This window comes from Pseudochaenichthys georgianus, chromosome 10, assembly GCF_902827115.2.
Source record: "Pseudochaenichthys georgianus chromosome 10, fPseGeo1.2, whole genome shotgun sequence".
Classification (NCBI taxonomy): Eukaryota; Metazoa; Chordata; class Actinopteri; order Perciformes; family Channichthyidae; genus Pseudochaenichthys; species Pseudochaenichthys georgianus.
Window position 1 is genome coordinate 30,198,836 of NC_047512.1, and position 23,303 is coordinate 30,222,138.

Here is a 23,303-nt window from a genome sequence, read left to right on the forward strand (position 1 = left end):
ATTGGAAATAGGAGCGAAGGTCTGCTAAAGCAAACACAATATCCTAAACCTCTCCCCGCCTGCTTTATGAACTATGCAGAGAATAAGACCGAAGGCGTTGGGTTGACTCGGTTTAATGAGCACCCGTGATAGTTTTTCCTCTTAGGGCTGGGTAATATAATATTTCACGCTGTGATTTTAGCTCGCTAATCTAGATGTGTGGCGCTCTCTCCCCGCACTGCTGTCTCATCTTCTATTTTCCCCTGCACTGAAAAACTTTGTCTACTTTTAGCTATTCTGTATTCTCATCTGTCTCTCAAGTCCCCCCCACTGAGAAACATGACAGCCCTGAACCTCCGCCACGTCACTCCTCTCTTCTCCTCTTCTGTCTCCAGGATGAAAGCTTTTCCCTTTGCAGACGAACCTTGGCGAGCCCTCTTCCTGCATGTCGGGCCTGTGTTGCTGCTTTTTCTCATTTATTTATACACTTATGATTGTAGCACCTCGTGCATGTCAAGAATCCAAAAAGAAGGAGCCATGCATGTGCATTATGCTAGCTGAGTCAAATTCTTGTTTAAAATATACATGACTGCATGAATATATGTATCGCCCTCAGAAGCCCCTGTGCATCCGTCAGAGTCTCATTTCCTGTGAGTTGCCCTGCTCTGGAATGGCGTGGCGTGATCCTTGAAGGCGCCCCACATGCGGCCACCAAGTAGAGCCGCCTGCTGCACCTCTCACACAATGGAGCGGTAGAGGGAAGGGAAATGATTTGGCTCCCATTGGAGGGGCTGGAGCAGTCGCTTCAAAGCCCCGTGTCTGGCTGAGGCTTTAACAGGCCTTCTCTCTGCATTAGATGTGCGCCCTGTGATGAGCCTTTGAAGGATGCGGGCAGTTCTGGCTGGAAATATTGCGATTGCGTTGCACGGGTGTTGGGGTTCCGTTTTTTCTCCAGCTCAGACATGAAAGTAATGCATGAACAGTGTGAGTAGGCTGGACTAAAATCGCGTTGACCCGAAAGGCACGATGTGACAAGGGAACAGCCGCTGCTGTGTCACGTTATGCCCTACACACACTGGGACACATATCACAGCGCTAGGTAGCGTGTGTGTGTGTGTTTGTGTGTGCAGCTGTGTTTGGCAGGCTAAGGTTTGAGTGTGCTTTACAGATGGCCGTAATAATGATCAGATCGCGCTTGTAATGGAGACGGCCCAGTTTGTAATGGCTTCCTAAAACAACACATGGAGCGTCTTTACGAGGCCACAGTCCGCCCCGGTTATCACAGAGCAAAATGTGTGAATGAGAATAGCATCATGTCCAACAAGCTATTTATTAGCACGCATATCACACACACACATTTCATTTTTAATGCCCACAGCCCGCGTCTTGCCTCAGCTCGGCTTGTTACAGGCGAGTGTTATCAGAGGAGACACAGACTCCCGCTACACCAGTTAGGCCGTCCTCCCCTTTTACATTCACTGTTAATGAGGCTAATGATGTGTGTCTCTGCCATTGCATCAGTCAATATGCTGTTCAATATGGCTTTTAGAACCCCACTGACAACTTAAGCATGTCCGCCTGGATACGATCTCCCATTCGGGGGAGGAAAGAAAGGGCAACTAATTTGTCTTGGATTGGATGGGACATGTGTAGCTGTCTTTAACAATCATGCGGCGAGATTGTATGCAGAGAATAGACCCGTCACTCAAATCTTCTGATAAGGAGCTGCTTTTAAGACTCACGAGGAGGAGGCAGCTGTGTGTTAAAAAGCACCATGTCCTAGTTAGCGCCTTTGTTGTATGGAGATCTGTTGTTTGTTTGGTGTCGACGGTTGTGAGCTGTTTTCGTCTGCCTGTTTCGCTCCTCTTTTATTTGAAGGCAGATTTGGTTTCAGTCAAGTTTTTAATGTTTCAGGAGGGGTTTAGTTTGAGTTTTATGTCAGGAGGTGTTTACTGTGTTAGAGACTGGGGACATTTTAGCTTTACGCCTTTCACGGAGAGTTGACTTAGGAGTTTAATAGTCCCTGTGTGTGTAGTGATTACAGATGTGTGTTTTTTCACTTTGACTGCGCTTTTTTCCCACCACATTTATTTTTCTGTCGCATTAGTTTCAACACCGATGAGATACTTTCTTGGGTAATGTTTGTTGCTTCCCTTGGTGAGGAGAAAAGGTCTGGGCAGAGACCCCCGTGACACTGATAAAAGCTGTTCTTTTATAAACCACACAGCCTTTGATTGATCTGTCCTGATCCCTGGGCTTGGCTGATTAAACCTATCCATCAGATTCTCTTATCTGTGCCCGAACAGATCGAATGCAGGACTCTGAACTAAAACCCCTGTATTGTTGTTACACAGAAAGAGTCAAAGGCTACGGACAGGGAGGGCAGAGGTTTGCTCAGGCTCCTCTCTTCAAGGCCTTTTAAACAAAGACACAAAAATCCCCACTATGTTGTTTTTGTAAAAAAAAAGAAAAGGTTTTCAGATAAGTGTCCCTCATGCTATTGTCATGAGAGAGCTGCACTCGAACACTTTTAGAGCCGCGCATATTGCAATAACCTTTAAAGTAGGTTGAACAGTGGCATTGCAGATTGTTCCAAGAGTGTTTCCTCTCTAGAGTGAAATGTGAAAGTAATGTTTCCTGTCCGCAGAGTGTCAGTTCCCCGCGACTGATGTGACCCTGCCCCGGTCACAACTCATACAGACGTCAGCCAGATAATGACATCTCTTTCACTGACAGGCTGTCATTCACACGCCTCCCTCAGCAAGCGGCGACACACACACACACACACACACACACACACACACACACACACACACACACACACACACACACACACACACACACACACACACACACACACACACACACACACACACACACACACACTCTGGACACACACACGGGCCACGCGCACGGTTGCCGTTATGAATCATCTGAGCGAATTTGCAAGTCAAATAGCCAGTTTCATAAGATGTGCCTGTTATCTTCTGAAATCGATGTGAGTTTTCTCATCTTCCGGGTGACTGTTAAAGCACATACATCAAGGCCGTTAAAACGTGGATGATTGCGTGTCACTTTGCTCTCATCTATCTGCAAGCATCTATTACCATCATGTTGTCAAGTCAACGGAAACAACACCGGAACAGCCAACAGGTGGGCTTTTATCATTCACGGATGTACGATTTTGGGACCGTTTGTTAAAGATAAAAAGCCTCTTTTGTCTCTTAGCTTATCTTAAACATCTTAAATAACCCTGATTTAGGGTTGTTAACATCCGGAAAACATCACTTAGTCCAACGTAAACAGAATTATGTGGCAGCCCGCGTGCTGGTGGACTTTTTAGCACGTCAAAACTAGATAGTGGAATTTTGCAACTTGAAAACAATCATCCAAAGTTTACATAGACTTCCCTGTTGAAGATGGTTTATTGAAATCCTGTTGCAGCACGCCCCGCAGAAGCAGGTGTGGACCTGCTAGCTGAACTGTTGCCGCTAGTGATTTTTAGGGGGAAGGGGGTGTGAATACTCCCACAACGCTCTATGGGAGAAGTTGCCTGCGTGGCACATTCATTAACCTGGTGTCTAGCTAATCTCCTAGCTAATTCATTTAGTCCTCCAAACACTCCCGTGTATTAATATCCTCTGTGCTCCTGCTCATGGGATGCAGTAGAGAAGCGTAGCCATGGCGATGATTGTGTCATTATTTTGCAGTCAGATGAGTGATATTCCAGAGGGCTGTCGCTGGGTTGTCCAGGCCAGTCGAGAGGGGCTGATTAGAATTGCAAATGGCGGCCAAGTGTTGTGTTTATTGTGTGTCTCAATATTGGAGACAATCAGGCGAATCAAAGCCCTCAGCTGGAGAGATGGGACTGAGGCACGGTGGGCCTCTCTGGTTGGCACCATGTCCTCAGTGCTTGCACAGTGCCCCCCCCCCTCTTCTCCCTCTCTTCTCTTCCCTGTTGCACTCTCTCTTGGTCGACTCTGTGGTGCGTGTACTAGGTCCTGAAGTACGGGGCACAGCTGGAGAAAGAGAAGGCGAGACAGAAAGAGCCACTAAATCTAGTGCACTCAATCATCTGTAGTGTGGCAGTCCTCTCGCACAGCTGATAAATATTAAACACGCTTTATGATAATGAAAGCACGGGCGACAGGCATAAATATCAGAGGGAAAGTGCTGAAGGATTCAAATGTCTTGTACGTTTTCTCATTGATTTCATGGCTTCCTCAATCGTTAGTGCTAGGAATGAGCCGCTTTTCATCAGTGGAATTTAATCTTTCTCTCGGACGCCTGCGTGAGATGAGGTATGTGTGGCGCTGCATATTCAGAGCTGAGGAATACGCACATACTGTATATGCATCCGCTGTTAAGCAAATGGAACCGATTGGCAGTGTGCCCTTGTTGTTGTTGGGTGACAGACTGTGGTGCAAAGCGCCCTAAACACTTATTTTCGCCACAAATCACGTGTGAATTGTTCTTCCTCAACGATCGGCTATTACCCCATTATTGACTCTCTGTTTGTACAAGATTTGGCGGAATCCATCTGAAAGCCATCCAACGCTGTTGTGTGAGACAGGAAGTTAGTGCTTTAGCTCACCGTATAATTCACTCTGTCGGCCGCACACAGAGAGGCCTATCTTCTCTTGTTTCGCTACTGTTGGCTTTTAAAGAATGTGTGTGCGCACAATGTACATGCGAGAATGTGCGTGTGTGTGTGCTCATGCATGCATATGTCCCTGTTGGAACATAGGATAATTCCTCAGGTCAAACACGCTCCCCCTTATAGCACCGCATGACCAGTCACAACAGGCATTTGTGAGGCCCAGGTACGGACATGCACAGTGAACAGGTATCGCTGGAGGGAAGTTACTGTTAAAGTTGAATTTTATTGAGCCACACACGCTCTCTCAATCTCTCGCCGCTGTAGGCTAAATGATAAACTAAGTTAAGAGGAATGTGTTCACACCCGATGAAAATCCTTCAGATGTACTGCGAGTTTTCACCATGACTTGTGTGAACGGAGGGAAGGCCAGAAGCCATGGCGGGGCTCACATGCCTGAGATGATACGATCAAATGTCAGCAGCCTTGAAAGGCAACAGTCAGTTGCATGTGAGAAGCTGTGGCTCACACAGGCTGTTTAGACAGCGCTGTGTGCTGTTGAGCTTGACAAGCAGTTGATGAGAGATCCTTTGAATCGTATGTGTGTGTATAATGAGAAAAAAGAGAATGCTTGAGAAGGGAGAGTGTGTGTCCTATCGCCGACGTGGCTGTTTGTTAGTGTGTGAAACTAAGGAGAGAGTTCACGAGGTGACATCTTGTCAGCTGTTTGACTTTCCCAGTTTCCCAGGGAAGCAGTCTCAAGAACAATGCAGAAGAAAACCACAAACCATCCAACAACAATCGAAATGTCACAAAAAAATCCCTGGTCCTGTTTGTTGGCGACTGAATTATTGCCGTTGCTTGAGATTGGAGACAGGGGAAATGTGTGAGCGACTACACTGTGCTTGTAGCCGACACAAATCACATACCGGACTCTTCCACCCATCCATCTCCCTGCACTCCTGACAATAGCAGGAATACATTAAAAAAAAGTGTGAGTCAGGAGGGAAGGGGACGCAAGATAAATATTGTCTCGGTATTTTTCCTCCGTCTCCGTCGCAATTGTCTCTCACACTGACAGATGAACAATGAAAGTATTTTGAACTTTGCTGCATGCTATCTTTTACTACTGGGTTCAGAACCGTGCTGTCAAAGCCAGACGTGCTCTGGCGGAGATTGATTGATCTGCTTTCTTGCCATGTCTCGCTTTTGTTCTTCCAGGAAGCCTTAGGTTTATTTCCAGTGTCCCAGACTCTCTGTAGCTGTGTCATATTAACACCTGTTAACAACATACGCTCTCATAAAATATCGATTCAGCTCCCCTTTGATCTTAAAATATGGCTGTAACATTTCAACTGGAATCAGTTTGACAGAGAGGGGAATACTTTTAATGATTTATATAATATTATAGCATTAAAAAACGTTTGACAGTTTGTAAAATAGACTACAATGTTTGCTTCTTGATAGATGACAGGGGGTCCGCGGGGTCTTAAAAAGTATTAAAAGTTGATAAATCAATTCAGCGAAAATTAAGGCTATTAAGAAGTATTAAACGGCATTTTCCAAGGTATTAAATGTTGTAGCTTGTTTTCAATAAGTTTACAAATTGTCCAAAGAGGTTGTATTCTAAAGTCTGCCTGAATGTAATCATGGCGTAGGTGTGTGGTGTGATTCTGTGTAGTTTATTTATGGCATCCCGTTGGATTTGCCGTCATCTGAACAGGACATCGCGCGCTCACTGCTTGATCGCGCGCGCAGGTCCGTTTACGCCGGTTGTTAAACAACATCGTTATCGGGAAATGCAAGTTTGCGTCCAGATGGTTGGAAGATACTGTATAGTCAATGTGAGGTAACGTGTGTCGCTAATGTAACCGGTTAGAACTCAAAGTGGCGACGAGGTCTTAAAATGTATGGAAAGGGTCTTAAAAAAGGTCTTAAAAGGAATTACATTTGACTTCAGGATTCCTGCATCTACCTTGGATGAGACACCACTCTCAAGTCTGCATGCTAAAGTTGAAGCTACAGCCAGCAGTCAATTAGCTTACTTTAGCTTAGCTTAAAGGTTTCAATTAGTGGGGAAATGCAGCCTTGCACTGTACAAAGGTAACAAAGTCTGCTTATCAGCACTTATAAAGCTTACTAATTCACGTGTTGTATCCCATTTGTTTAATTTGTTAAAAAAAACAAAGTGTAAAACTGACACATAGCAATGTTAGCCTACTGGGTGGTGCAGGTCAGATATGGTTTCCTTCCGGCAGAGCCATTCGAGCTGCTTCCACTTTGTTTTTTTTAGCCTTAAAGCAGCTAAGCTAAACGGCTGCTTCATATTTATCGTACAGAAATGACAGCAAGAAGTAGGCTATATTTCTCTGAATGTTGACGTAGAAAAAACTAATTAGTAATGGGTGTCAGGTTTGTTTGAGAGATGTCTTGTCGCTGAAGTCTCACTGATTCGATTCCCAGATGTCCTGGTGCCAAAATTCTGCTGAGCAGGGCGAATAACACCCCCTCAAAATCTGTGACCGAGAGCCGACTCAGTCATAGCACAAGGTTGAAAAATTAGCTAACTTTAGCTACAGACCGTAGCCTGACCCTCATCCTCAATGGGCTTTTCACTTTGCTTCATTATACAGTCTAAAACTGTCATCCCCAGAGTAATTTCTTAACCATGGTGAGATAGGAGGGCAATTGTTGAAAATTGAATTGAACCATGACTGGCTCCATGCAAACCAAACAGAATTTAAATAATTTATAATTCGGAGCTGTGTGTGCGTGCTTCTGTTTTTATTAATACATGTGAAGTGCTGATTGACATTAAAGGGCTGTTTTTTCAGAGAAATGCTTCTTTTTTTCTGGGGGCTTATCGATGGGGGTTGAGATACGAAGCAGAAAATGGCTGCTGGGTAACAACCCGGTGCAAGCTGCGTGGGCTTGATAATGGTTATGATTCCGTTTCTCTCTAGTTTTCCTATCTCCCCCCCGAGTGGGAGTGAAACACAATTGGGTGAGTGTGAGAGATGCTATTGTTCGTCTGGGAGGTTCTTCTGCTTTCTCCCCTCCTGCTCTGCTCGCCACTGATTACAACCTCGCAGCTCGGTCCAGCTCTTGACTCTGTGCTCTGCAGCTCTTAGTCCTGGGGGATTCCTCAGTCTACAGCCCCCCCCCCCCCCCCCCCCACACACACACACACACGCACGCGCGTGCACACACACACACACACACACACACACACACACACACACACACACACACACACACACACACACCTACTCAGGCATGTATGGGCACACGTAAATCTGCAAACACAGCCACACTAGCATGCATACAGTGGGTTTCGGGCCAGGCGGGTTTGGCAGCGACTGTAGACTGGGCCTGTGGAGAGATCTTTACGGAGCATGCAGAGCCCATCTGTGGCTGCTCCTCAGTGATGGGAGGCAGCTGTGTGTGTGTGTTGTGTCGTGTCGTGTCGTGGCCAGGGAGCTAGGGAAATTGGGAAGAGGTGTGTGTGTGTTTGGGTCACAGAGCGAACCCCAGAATGAGGCCTAAACTCAGGCTGAAACTGACCCGGCCAAATCTCTTTTCTCTCTCCGCCTCTTCTTCTCTCCCGCCCTAACCCTCCAGCTGGAAGAGCTCAGTCCCCGAGATCCGGGGATGAATAAGTGGAGAACCAGAGAGCACCAGTCTGGGCCTTTTCTCGCTGTCAGTGATACCGTGGATGACGTTCAATCACGACCGCATACACCCATGCCCGCTTAACTCCCCTGCTCTTAGAGAGGGATGGGCTCGTCATCCACAGAAACCACAGAGGCCATAAGAAGAAACGGATTATGTTCTTTCTCCTCCCTAATGCCTTCTGACACTCTCCTCAGCCTGTTTGTCTCATAACAACGTCCACTTCTTTCCTCCTTGTGGCAAGGCCATCTGGGCGTCATCTTGTTAGCTCATTACGGCCACCGATGGTGTGATGCTAGCCCCTCATGTGACAACGATCGAGGGCAAGCATACTGAGCTTGTTTTGTGAACATGAGGGCTGTGTGTCAGTCACTCTCATCTCTGTGTGTGTGTGTGTGTGTGTGTGTGTTGAAACTCGCAACTGTTATGAGTCACGCTGAATGTGATTTGCTCTGCATGCCAGCTAACTGAGCTAACTGAAGCTAGTGCGTGTTTGTCTGTGAGAGAGCAAGGGTGTCTGTGTTCACACGTACAAAGCAGTTCTCTGCAGGGTGGAATTCAGGATATTCTGTCCCTCTTGTTTGTCGCTGACATCTTCATTTATGTCCCTCTAATGGGGACGGCACAGAGGGAACATACACAGCTTTTCAGCAAGTCACTGTTGCCAAGTCTGGGCCACTGGAGTTTAAATGCAACTTGAGTTTCCAGTTTATCCAATACAACTGCCCGTTGGCGGGTTTGTCCTGCTTTTCTATAATAAGGGTCAATTCCTTCCTGCTTTGCTAAACAATTCTGGAGCCAGATGGGTCTTGTTTTGCTTAATTTCAGGATCCTTGTGTGTGTGTGTGTGTGTGTGTGTGTGTGTGTGTGTGTGTGTGTGTGTGTGTGTGTGTGTGTGTGTGTGTGTGTGTGTGTGTGTGTGTGTTGGGTGTGTGTGTGTGTGTGTGTGTGTGGTGTTGTGTGTGTGTGTGGGTGTGTGTGTGGGGGAGTGTGTGTGTTGTGTGTGTGTGTGTGTGTGTGTGTGTGTGTGTGTGTGTGTGTGTGTGTGTGTGTGTGTGTGTGTGTGTGTGTGTGTGTGTGTGTGTGTGTGTGTGTGTGTGTGTGTACCAGCATTGGGGCGACTTGTTTACTGTGTGTGTGTGTGTGTGGCCTGTACCAGCATTGGGGCGACTTGTTTACTGTGTGTGTGTGTGTGTGGCCTGTACCAGCATTGGGGCGACTTGTTTACTGTGTGTGTCTCTCTGTGTGTGTGTGTATGTGTACCAGCATTGGGGCGACTTGTTTACTGTGTTTGACATGTGAGGAAATCGGTGTGTGTACACTGCGGGGCGTGTGTTTATGTGTGTGTGTTTATAGACAGGCCTCCTTAAGAACATCTGCCCCTGTGACAGCCTGACAGAAGCCAGCTACAAACTCAGGTTGAGCCGGCGGCTACGGGCGCAGGCTTACGACCGGATCACCTTGCCGCGTCGACGTCTCGGTCAAAACCGGTTTCATATCAGAATGTCACGAATAACCGACATTTCACGTGACTCGATAAGATGTGGTGAAAATCCTCGGAGACGTACAAACACATTGACAGTTGGATTGAACGTGCCTTTCTCCCCAGTATAGAAATGATCACCCTGTGTCAACAGCGCTCTGAAGATCTTAACCACACATCACGACTGAAGCCATTTCAGAAGCTGCCGTTTGAATGTTCCCATTGTGATGCCGAGTGAGCATGCGGTCCTATATCTTGATGGATCTTAAAGCGGTTTAAGTCACAGTCCCTCACAGCAGACAATTATTTATATTGATTGACTGGAATGGGAACGGGATGTGTTTGCACCCTATAATTACACAACATGCAGACGGCCTCAGGCAAGTGAATCCGCTTTAAATCCTCTCCGCTATATGTGTTACACAAGAGCTCCACAATGCTCTTTGCATAACGCGGCTTTGTGTTCTTTACGGACTTAAGTGTAACCATGTCATGTGGCTGATCTGACTGTAATGTTTCATAAGAAGCCATAAAATATTGAAACTGCAAGCGGCAAGCCTGTGGAATATTGATGTAAACGGCTGTAAATATGGATGCAGTATGGGAAGTGTCATATGTAATAATGGAGGTGTGGTGAGGGGGGGGGGGAGCCACACTGATTCTTTTTGCAGATAATGTAAGAGAGAAATTATAATTGGTGAGGGAACACTTTTCCTAGCGTGATAATTACCACGCTTATGGCGAGGGGAATAGAGTACCTGTTGTGATTGTAGGTGTTTGTTTTTACATGATGCATTTTTAAAACGAGAGGAATAGAGAGAACAATTGCATGTTGGGAAGCAGCATTCGGGCAGGTAGAGATGGATCACCCTTTGTACACGGCATGGGGTAACTTATTGTAATTGGCATGTATGGTATGTTCATGCTGCCGCTCAGGAGGAACAAATCAATTTGAAATCCATTGTGTTGATATGAGCCGTTTCTGCCTCTTTCTCTCACAGTTCCTGTGTCTCGGGCCTTTCATTCAGCGGCTGAGGCTGCCTGCCAGGGCTGTGTTCGGGGCACAGGCCTAAGTTGACTGGACGGGGGTGGAGAGCTCGGGGGGGGGGGGGGGGGGGCTGGTTTGAGGCTCTGTAAGGGGCTTTGAGTGGGCCTTAGTGTAGGCAGCGTTTTATATGAAAGTCGGCGAGGGCAGGGCGCTTGAATAGGGGTGGCTGGGAAGTTGGGCCTAGAAGGTCCAGGATGCACCCCACAGTGCTTTTGTGTGCTCTCACATCCGTGTGTGTGTGTGTGTGTGTGTGTGTGTGTGTGTGTGTGTGTGTGTGTGTGTGTGTGTGTGTGTGTGTGTGTGTGTGTGTGTGTGTGTGTGTGTGTGTGTGTGTGTGTGTGTGTGTGTGTGTGTGTGTGTGTGTGTGTGTGTGTGTGTGTGTGTGTGTGTGTGTGTGTGTGTGTGTGTGTGTGTGTGTGTGTGTGTGTGTGTGTGTGTGTGTGTGTGTGTGTGTGTGTGTGTGTGTGTAGGTGGGGGTTTAGCATATGTGAGATCATGTGCTCATATTCACCAGTGGAATGTAAAAGGCGAGAGGAGGGGGTTCTCCTCTCGCCTCTCTTCCCCTTGTTTTCTGTTCTCTCTCCGCTGTGCTGTAGCGTAGGCCTGTTTGTATAAGCTCTTTACAGGATTGAGCACGCCGTGGAGCCATCCAAATGAAACAAAACCAACCTCATTTGATTGTTTTGAAAATGATTCTCTTTATTGTTTTTGGTGCAGGCAGATTTAACATGAGGGGAATAAAGGTTCTCTCACGTCCAGGGTCATTTCCCAGGAACATCGTTTTGTATCTGCAAGGCTCTTCCTCTGTGCTCTCAAACCCCTTTCATCAACAGGTCTTCTAAAGTCTCCAGACAACGTGAATGAAAGATGCAATTCAACCTCCCTTTTCCCCCCTTTTTCCCTTTCGACCTCCTCAAAAGTACAATAATCTTCAGTCACTCGTCTCCTCCTCTCCATTGCGTGTGGCTGTGTGTAGCACCGGAGTGGCGCTGATTAAGCCAACAGAGAGACAAACGGGAGACAAAGTCCCAGCCCACCAGTTTAGTTTCACATCCTGGACTGGAGCTGGGCCGCAGCTTGCCAAGTGGAGGGCTTTTAAACTGGGCTAAACACTAATTGCTGCCCTATTTCTTTTATGTTGCTTCTTTCCCATCTGCGATGGCGCTTCCAGACCTCCACAGCAGCCAGAGCCTCATTATAGCAGACAGCTAACAAAGGCTGGGAAACAGAAGCGGAGAATTCACTTAGGATAGCTATCTAACCGTCGACTAGGAGGCCGGCTCGGAAAATTGAATCAATGACAGGGGCCGGCTTGTAATTAAATCCTTCAGGGATATTATGATATTAAGATTTTTGGAAATCTTAATTATTCATCTAAATTGTAGCAGCTCGCTTTGATAAAGAAATAAATGGCTTGTGAAACTGGGTGGTTGGGCGTGAGGCTCATTGTTTCATTTGAGAGCTGAGCTTTTAAGTCAGTTTGATTCTCTTGTAATGGAACATTTGGAGAACAACTTGCCAACTTCTTCCCTACGAAGAAACGGAAAATAGAAAACAGCTACTTGTGGAGTGAATCGAATCAAGGTGTAATTGTGATGTTTGCCGCTCTTTCTTTTCCCCCGCGCTTGTTTTTCTGTAGGTGTTTTTGTGAGTGCTGAGAGAGGGGGAGGATGAAGAGGGTGATGAGAGAAAACCGAATGAGGGACATGTTGAGGAGGTGAATGAGGATAAAGCGAGAGGGAATGAGATTTGGGAGAAGAAATAGAGGGGGGCTGAGATTGGGGGGAAGGTGGGAGTAGAGGGGGTGGTCAGCAACAAAGCCTAATGTTGCCATGGAAACTTGTTTATGCCTCACTGATGCATCTTGTAGATCCAATTAGAGGCTGATTGTGTCCGTGTCTTCATAGACACACGCACGTGTTTCGCGGCGTGCACACGCCTGAAAAACATATGTACGCTAACGCACACGTCTGTGAGCACATGCAGGGTGTCGCTGCTCTAACCAGCAAATGGTGAGGAGGGGTGGGACAAAGCAGACCCCGCATTCTCGCTCTTATCGGCCCTTGAATTAGTGCAACCCCTCCCCTCGCCCACACGGGCATCAGACAATAGTGTGGAAATAACGTCTCACCCGCTCCCAAGCCCGTCAACGAGATCCTATCTGCGCATGTTCAATGACGTCACACTGCTCTGAAAAAAAGTGGGGTTTGATTGACAGGTTTTGGTCGTTTTGCGTATTACATGTTGCATTTATCTCTTTTTTTAATCAAGTCATATATTTGGTAATGCCCCGGTCAAAGAAGAATAGCCATGATTGTTGAAAAGGCCTTAATCCAATCATGTTCATTTTCATGGGGGGTATTTTTCTGAAAATAGGACTCTTTTCTTCTTCTAAATGATCCTTTCTTACAATGGCTGGCCGATTGCCAGTGTTTAACATCAGGGCAGGAGGGATTGAGATCATAACCCCCCCCACTTCTACACTTACACACTCCTCTATCAGTCTCTTTCACAGTCCTCCCTTCCCCGGGCCTGTCTGAAGAGCCAGTTATTTAGTGGTGAAATGATGTGTGTGATGATGAAATGAGGGGCTGTAGATAAGGTGAGATTACACTCGGAGTGAGGAAGAAGGGAGAGACAGAGGGAGGCCCGGCCCCTGATGTCTTGTTAAAACGTGAGGGATCAGGAAGAACAACAAATGCATTGCGCGCGGCTAAATCCTGCTTAAATCCGCTGGCATGGGCAGATCTAGCAGATAGCCTTGCTGCTGTGCTCGCTGTCTGCGACCACAATCCACGCACACACACGCACGCACACACACACACACACACACCCCCGTACATAAACACACCCGTGGTCAGTCCGGCTGTCTGGGTTAATGCTTGGCTAACTGGGACAGCAGAGCTGAACCATGTTGACATTTTAAGCCTCAAACAAGTCCAGAACAATGATTCAGCCCATCTGCCCCCCCCATCCCTACCCCCCTCATCAGACCGCAACCCCAGCCCATTTTGCTGACCGGCGCTCACACGCACACACACATGGAGATGGGCATAAACATACACACCACTGCCCAAACACACTGCGAGTACTCAGTGAACCTCCACCCCCTCTGTTCACACACACTTACACACTTACACACTTACACACACACACACACACACACACACACACACACACACACACACACACACACACACACACACACACACACACACACACACACACACACACACACACACACACACACACACACACACACACACACACACACACACACACACACACACACACACACTGGGTCTCCTCCTGTTTCCCCACCTTTTGTGAATAAAAGAGAGCAAGAGCTGATCTGATTGAGTTGGCAGCAGAGAGCGAGGTGGAGAGGTACAGTAAGGCCAGATGGATTATCTTAATCCTCCAGTAGAGGATCATGGCGGAGGGAAGATGAACCGGGAAGCCTTAACCTTCCTGTTGACCCCCGCACTTTGTTTTCCTCCAGAAACTCGGACCTCTGAAGTACAAGAAGCACAGATATTGTGTCCAAGCACAGGTCTTACGTGGAAGTCCAAAAATATGAAAAAAGGATTTAGAAGCATTCCCCGGGTGTAATCCTATCTGTAGCCACGTCTGCGGCAGCCATTTTGTGTTTGGCCATCTTGTTTCCCCTGATCGCAAACCTTTGGTATGCTTTGATTCGGATCCAAGTATGAAAAGAAACTTTAGAGGATTTGTGTGAAACGCTCTGTCGACTCGCGCTGAACAATGTCGAGCTGCTACATGTAGTTTTAGAGGGGGTGAATTAACTACGCACGGCCTAAAAGCCAACGCCAGACAAATCTAAACCCGTAACTCCTATAGCTCAACGTATTAAGTCTGTATAAACTGTTGTTGAATCATGTGGCTGCTTTTCCAGACTTCCTTTAAATATGTGTTGCTAACGTATCTTCTTTGTTTTCGTCCCTCAGGTTTCTGATGGGTAAGGGTCTTGTGATATACCCAGACATCGGGGACAAGCTGGACATCATCTGTCCCAAAGCGGACGATGGCAGAGAGTACGAGTTCTACAAGCTGTACCTGGTGAAGAGGGAGCAGGCGGACACCTGCAGCACAGTCCTCGATCCCAATGTCCTGGTCAACTGCAACAAGCCCGAGAAGGACATCAAGTTCACCATCAAGTTCCAGGAGTTCAGCCCCAACTACATGGGCCTGGAGTTCAAGAAGAACGTCAACTACTACATCACCTGTAAGTTTGTCTTAAAAGATGATTTATCGCCACTTTTTAGCTCTTTAACCTTCATTTAACCACAGAAGCGAAGAGTAATAATCTGCTTCACACTCAGTTACACGCGGTCACACCTGGGAGTTTCCCGGTAAACTGTATTTTAATGGCCACTACAGCAGCTCCATGCAACAAATGGAGGGGACGTGCCTAGCTTATGGTACAGTATTAGTGGCATTTAGGGAGTTGTGCATACAAAACCACACTTGACTGACATTTACTCAAGCACTAGCTTACTTTAGTACAATACTGAGTTCTTTTCTCCCCATCTAATTAGGTTTTCTTTATTTGGAAAAAAATTGTTCCTTCTTTTTACCTCCTCTTTAATGAATTCCAATGAATTTCTAGTGGGTTTCTGCCACGTTACAGCGGGTCAGTTGGAAATGCAAAAACAGCTTTGGAGGATAAAGTTTCGTATGATAAATGACTTATAAACAAATATTTATTTGGATTATAATGTAGCTTTTCTTTCAGGAAACATCCCATTTCCCCTGTAATTAGTAACACATTATATAGTCATTTCCTGGAAAATTCCTAGAAAATAGCAAGGAAATTACAGACGTGTAAAAACGTCCTAGAAGTAATTCTTGAAAAGAGGTCATTCTGCACAATGAGGTCTTTTACTTTGACTACAATGATTACATTTTTCTGATAACACTTGCAAACATTTTCATAAGCAACATTGTGTTTGTAGCTTCAATTGTAATTTAATATTTTTTATTTGTGGTAAAACTATAAACTGAAGTAAAGACTAAATATTTGGTCTTGTGTAAACATTGTGCGCTTCCCTTTCCAGACTTTCAGACCGTCTGTGGGTTATTTATTATTTCTAACTTGCTTGCTTTTTAAATCATAGTTTTGCAGATAAATAAATATTCTGTAGCAGTAGTGGATTTGCACTAAGTAGATAAAGAAAGGAAGAGATAGAAGAAGTCGTAAAAAAGAGAAACAGAAACCACAAAACAACCTGAGACTGAAACGTTTAAATTACACCTGAGCAATAATTTATAAAACAATATTTGAATAAAAACGTAATACTTTAAACAGTAGAGCACAGTATATACACTTCGGGATTTGAATTCAAATATGAAGTGCTTTATAAATGGAACCCATTATTACTATTATTATTATAACCGGTATTTTTATTTTTACATTAAAATGTATCTATTTTAGTATTTGTATTTAAAGAAAACAAAGGTAAGGTCAAAAAACTGGTACTATATTGTAAACATTTTCCATTTACACCTGAGCATTAATTTGAGGATAAAACAAAAATATTAAATATATTTAAAAATGTTCATATTTTACACAGCGGAGCACAGTTTAAACATGACCACAATATGTATTTGTTTTACATTTAAAAGTATTTATTTTATAGAGACATTATATATAAGGGGTGTCAGATGGAGGGGACTCCTCAGCGGTCTGTGCACCGGAGGTCGGCCGCTCCGTTTGAATCCAGCTGCAGTAATGATCTCAGATCAGCAGGAGGGGTCAGTGGAGCTGGAGTCACAGCAGAGTCTCGTATGGACTCTCTTATAGATAACCATAGATTACTTTGAACGCTCTGGTACTTATTTTCTCCCTCCCTGGCCTGAACGTCACCGATAGATGGAGGTTCAGCAGCGGTTTGTGGAGATAACAGTTAGTCTCTGGACTTGGTAGTAGCTGCGTCTCAGTGATTTCCAGGTTTAAATAATTCAAACGGACTTAGTCCACACCACACACGTTGCTCAGGTCACCAAGTATCTTGTTGTTAAATAAAGTCTATAACCCCCATAGCACACGACTGCAAAATGATGCATGCATAATATATGGGAAAAGGGTTGTAGGCACAACCCAGTGATATAATGTGATATATCTTGCTGTAATGGATAATGATTCTAATGATTAGAAAATCCCCAAACAGGCCAGAACAACAACACATTCATCCTAATAACAAGCATTTCCTCAGAAGTTAAAGCCTTATATAAATGGCTGATGCCTCCGAGCTATAAAGCTAATTATTGTCCAACAACAATATGAAAAACAATTAAATGAAAATATTACGAATAATAATTCATTTGTTTTCATGTAACTTTTGCTGAAAATGTAAATGGTGTTTATCGATGCAATATATTGTGTGACATGTTGATTGCATTAACGCTACGCTTTAACAATTCTAAAATAATTAAAGCTAATAAAATAGAAAACGTATATGAAAATGACAGTAAAAAATAAATAAAAAGATAACGAGTGAATCGTCAAATCTTTATTAAAATAGATACTAAAAGCTCTGGGTTGCATTTTATATTTAAAGTAAACAAACACATTTTGAATTATTCCAAATGATTTATCATCAGGGATTTAGATCTGGTACTTTCCCCATTTTAAGTCCCTATCTTCCCATCTGTTTTTATAAAGACAGTTCTTCATATGGGGCCACTTTTCCAAGTTTTATGAAGCACTGGGCTCTGTCTTTTTCCATCCCCTCAATAAAGTCTGTCCACCCACCATTATGGCGGTTTAGATCAGCTCTGCATTTCTTGCGTCACCGATTTTTTTAAAGATTTACGTCTTAGGCAGGAACAAAAGGGCTTGGGGCCGCCATTGACAGAGTAGTGAAGTCGGGGGTAACAACACATTCTTGGTTTTGGTCTTTTTAATAGGATGTATAACCCACAAGTGGGCCGGAACAACGCTTATATTTCATGTGAGGGGTCAAAGCTTAGATTCTCCATCTTGTTAGCTCGGAAGCTGCAGAAGCTAACATGCTATCGCTCCGTTTATAAAGCACAAGACAATGTTATTGTAGACGTGACTCGAGCCTTATCTAATTATTACTTCAGTTAGTCATTTCCTACATTTCCTGGAATGACTTGAGTTTTCCTTAAATCCTAACATGTGTTGGGTTGGATTTGTCAGTTGGGAGTTGTGCCACATCTGTAATTGATTCCTCACTTCATCATTGAAATGATCAGAGATAATCGTGACTTTGAGATACGATCTCTAAACTTAATCCAAACATGCAACACGCTGCCTTGAAGCCTACTGAAAATCTGCATGGTCGGAAGCCGGAAAGAAAACGGATCCATCACTCATCTTCTCTTATGAAGCATAATTAACACTACTAACTTTCATCTAATCGTTTAACTTCATGTTGGCTTCCGAATGTTTTTACCCTTCATGTGTCTTTACCAAAAGAATAGCCTCTTTCTATTACTAAAATACATCTTGCACATGTTTCTCCTTTTGATCTGGCGCAGCTCAAGCGATATTTGCGAAGTCTCCCTCAAAGCCAGAATGCGGGGAAGCATAAAGCTTGTGATGTTATCAAGCAGCGATATGTTGGGGGCCGCTCCTGTGGCAACATGTCATGTGGACTTTAAGAAATATTTCTTTGAGCTTTATTACACCCACATGTCTTTGGAAAACACCTTCGGCATTCTCGGCGTCTGCTCAAAGTTTTTCCTAGCCGGCTGCTAGCGGGGCTGCTCCACATATTGTGTCCTGATTACATCATAAATATTTTAACCAACTCTATTAGTGACATGTGCGTGGGGATGCATCAAAGAGGAAACATTGACTTTACCTACGGTCACATTTGCTTTTGTACCGCACTCTCTCCGTGCTTCACTCCATGAACTCGCATAACAAGAGGTGGTTTTAAATCCTCCACGAGGGAGAGTGGCCGGATCCCGCCTGATGGTGGATCATCGTTAGGCTCATATACTGTAACATTCTCGCGTCAGCAGTAATCTTATATAGTATTTGTCTTGGTATTATTATGTTAATGTTGTTGTCCTTTGCAACAGGAAGAGCCTTGCTTTATTTATCCCACCGCGGCCTGTGCATACACCGTGTTACACTTCATTTACCACTGAGACAATGGCCGTGTGTGTGTGCGAGCGTGTGTGTGTGTGTGTGTGTGTGTGTGTGTGTGTGTGTGTGTGTGTGTGTGTGTGAGAAAGCTAAAGAGGAGGGACAGGGAGCACCTGCAGTGAACACACTTGACCTGCTTTTCCTGTACAGTAGATGTGTGTGTTTGTGTGTGTGTTGAGGCCCTTTTAGGCCAGCTTATCTCCGCCTTGAAGATGTGAGAGCGTTATCCCACCGTCTCTGTTGGGAATGCGGTCCAGCCGGACAGCAGAGCGGTGTAAATCTGCTCACCTACAAAGACCTGGCTTATCTGGCCTGATTAACGGCCGCACGTGGCAGACATGCTTTGAGACGAGGAGAAGATGCACAGGGAGTGGACATTCCTCTGAATCTTGCAATTGTCTTTTTTTTCTTGTCCACCCCCGATGTCTCCACTCCGGCTCCGTTTGTCTTTTCCCTTGATCACCCCCACTCCTACTCCTACCCCTACTGCTGCTCTTTCCATGGGGGGGAAAGGGCAACAAAAGGTGTGGGGTAAAGTAAGCAACAAATGGTGTGTGTTTGTGTATATGTTTTTTCTCCCATGTGTGTCCCCATGCGTCAGTGTCACCGCGGGGGGGGGGGGGGGGGGAGGCCTGTCCACTCGGCCCCGCTGTCTCTCAGGCTGTGACAGGAGTCGTGGGGGGGTAAGAGGTCAAAACTCACGGATGAGGGGTCGCGGAAACACAGCAGGGGGGTCAGTAATGATAACCCTGCACTGATCTAAACCCCAGACCAGCACCAGCATGTGCTGTCCATCAGCACATGCCCCCCCCCCACCCCCTTAAGAGCACACACACGCATACATACACACGCCTCCCTAACCCCCCCCCTACTGGTGTGTGAGTGCACAAACTGGTGGTAGTTCACTGTCTAAACACAGGATATGAGCTGTTTAGAGGTTAGACGCAGAAAATATTTTAGAATGGGGGCTTTTAAGGAGAATAGACATAATGGAGAAAATGAGCAACAGAGCAAGGAACAAAGAGAACCAGGGGAAAAGCAAACACACATATAAACAGACAGTGCCTCCATTTTCTCTCCCATTCGCTCCTCATTGAAATGATGTACCACGACTGCTGGGAGATGTGTTTTCGTGGTTATCCGGCCCGCTGAGTCTCTGTTCTATATAAGGGTATGACCACGAGGCGGTAAACAGAGGCGGCCTGTCGTCGAGCGCTCCTCTCCCCTTGGTTTCCAGCGCAGCAGGCAGGGTAAGCCTGATCCCTCCTGACAGCTGTCACTCTCCATCTCCGTGTACCGTCATGGACTCTGACACACACCGACTTCCCCACCAGAATACTGCCGCAGCAAGGCACACGCTATCTCACCTTCAGAAGATTGTCTCAGTGAAATACACGATGCCCCGCTCGCAGCAAACTGCACATTTTGCTTTTCATTCTTTGACGCTCCATTTCTTTGACTTTGCAGATAACTCCAACTTCTATTTTAGGCTTCATTGGTTATAACTTTTTTAATTTACTGACTTCTTTTAACATTTGTGGTTAGGAGGTATTGGAAAGCAATGCCTGGGAATATATCTGACATTTCTTGTTTGTGTTGCTCACCTGACCGTAATAAGGTCAACATTCAGGCCCTTTGCGTAGCCTCTCTTCGGTATTGCTGTTATTTGTTGCTCAGCAACCTACACATTATTTCCCCCTCCATCCAAATACCTCCCTAAGGAATCCACCTCCACTCGGCCACTATGCAAGTTCTTCTGCTTAACAGTACATCATAATCTTTTCCCTTATTTGCCCTTGGGTGGGTAAAAAATCAAGGTTAAAATCCCTGATCGGGCAGGAGATCACAAGATCCTCTCCTGCCCTACTTTTCAGCGAGGATGTACACGCTGCAACATATGTGCGCTCCCACGCAGGTATCTCAGTACTAATGCTTGTGAGCTCTGGGACACACAAACACAAATGTACAAATGAAAGATTGCTCACCAATAACTATGCACACTGACAGCCTTATAACTGAATGTGTAGCAGTGCAATAACTGTAATCTGATTAGAAAAAAAGTGTTAAATGTCATCTTTTTGAGTTAACATATAATTACCATAATTAAATCTCAGCAAATACAGAAAAAAGGGGCAGTCACATTTGACAGCGGCGCCTTTGAAAAGACGAACCATTTGATTGTCAGGTTATAGAGATGCAAATAAGTCACACATTTCTAACGCGCAATTAAATGTGTTTCTTTCTGTCGAGCGATAACTATTAACATCTGGTAGCCTCCCTCAGTTCAATCTCGCCGAAACATTTGAATTACAAGCGACACTGCATTTTCTTTTTGCCTCAATTGTGGACAAAGGAAGTATTATTTATCGCAAATTTAGCATAATAATTGCTTTCAGATCCTGAAATAATGATAACAGTTGTTGGCAAACATTTCCATCAGTCCAGATGACGCATAAAAGCTCCAAAAAGTGTTTATCATTTACACCTCATAATGCTCGATAACGCTAACCTCATTCACACGGTTAAATAGCGTAAACGCTGCGCGAGCAATCATTTTGTTCCGGCCTGCGTCGTGTTTTTCAATTAGTAAAATTACTATTCAAAGCAAACTGTTCTGAGAATGGGAGTTGCGGATTGACTTGGAGTCGCCGTCATTGATGTTACCGATTAGAGTTTTAAGCAGCTCATCAGTAAGCCTCAACGGATTTTCATTTTCAAAGTAAACCCTGCTAACAGGTCAGGTTAGCACCGGTGAAGCAGCATGGCCTGGGATAAGGAGATTTACCCCCCCCCCCCCCCCCCCCCCCCCCAGGGTGAGGGGAATATAGCACAGTGTTTATTAGACTCCCAGTGTAATATATGACTTTCTGCTTGCTTTGCAAATCTATCCGGGCTGCCTCTGCTACTTCTCCTTTGGATATTTCATTCAGAGAGGGTTAGCAGGCGCAGCGTTATTGTCGCTGGTTATTGCCTTTCGTTTATTACAGAGGAGTTTGTTTAGAGAGAGGGGTCAGGGGGGGGGTTGTCGAGAGGGTGGAGGGTGGAGGGTGGGCTGGGGGGACACGAGGACTTTCTTTAAGAGCGAGGGCCGCTCACGTGGCTGTACAAGTGAATGGTTACCATTGGTTACGCCTGAACCCGCCGCTGCTAGATGTAGCTGATATATTCATGTATTCATCTCAATTAGTCCGCTCCGTGCATCTTCAAATGCAGACACTCATCCCTCCTCGGCTGTGCTCCATGCTTATCTTATTAGAATATTTTATCCTGCGTGCAACTTCTCCCTCTCTCCCACTATGTCCTCCCTCGCTCCATCCTGCCATTATTCTGCGTGCGTGTGTGTGTCGGTGCAATGGGAAGCCTGTGTTCGAGTCATTTTTGTTAACTGATAGCTTAGATCTCCTCTCAACGCACACGCCACTAGAGACCACGGAAACAACTCTGCCAAACAACAGCACTGTTGATTTTCTTTTAACACAAACTCATTTGCAGAGAGACTCTTTTCCCTCTGAGAGCCTTTTTCAGTTTGCGAAAGTAGCCTCCTTGTTGTCTTTAATTCGGTCCGCTATGCAGAAACCATCATGTGGTTTTTGCAAAACCCAAAAATAGCTTCAGGCAAAAGGAGAGCAGACATTGCTGGAAAGATGCATGTTAGGAGTCACAGTGATTAGGGAAAGTGAATGTAGGACAGAGAGAACATGAACATCGTTGTCTGAGAGGTAAACCATTTCGGACAATCTCTGTTAAAAAAACATAAGGGCAGGATAAAACAACGGCAGACTATAATCTAAAACACTCGCATATTTCCCTTTCCATCCGAGATGTCTGAGGTTGTTTGGCCTCAACTTTGCCAACAACACATATTCTCAATGTCTTTCTTCTGCGGCCAATAGCTAAGCTCAAATCACAGCGCTCTGTCTGTCAGATGGAGACATCCTTTAGAACAGTGGTTTCTCTTTTCCAAGGCACACTCTGAAATGGCTTTGTTTTCCGACAGCCATTCAGTGGCACCCTCAGCCGGGGCCTGCCAAGAAGTCCGCCTCCCCGAGCTGGAGCCCGGGCTTGTTTACACAAACTCATCGGAGAAATATGGATGTATAATTATAGAGGTTGTTAGTTTTAATGTTGCATCCTTGCTATGGAAACCGCTGCATGCTTGGTCAGCTACAACGAGGGGCGGCTGATGAAACTCTCAGCGCCAATGGCGTGAACAATTCTAGAGGTTTTTAGGGGAGATAAAAAAGGAGCTTCTTGACGGATTCAAATCCGCGCAGAGCAAAGCAAACAAACATGAATCACAAGGCGGTGATAGAGATTGCTGTGGTTGTCCAACGCATAAATACAGTGTCTAAATACTGCTCTGCCGGCCGGGGCCAAGCCC

At 45.4% G+C, this 23,303-nt stretch overlaps 1 protein-coding gene across 1 annotated transcript in view; it reads left to right on the forward strand.

Moving 5' to 3' along the window:
- efnb1 (ephrin-B1) overlaps positions 1-23,303 on the forward strand; it is a 74,597-nt gene that overhangs the window by 12,217 nt on the left and 39,077 nt on the right. The window contains exon 2 of the mRNA XM_034092406.2: positions 14,748-15,025. Coding sequence (XP_033948297.1) covers positions 14,748-15,025 — 278 coding nt within the window. The remainder of the gene's footprint in view (positions 1-14,747; positions 15,026-23,303) is intronic.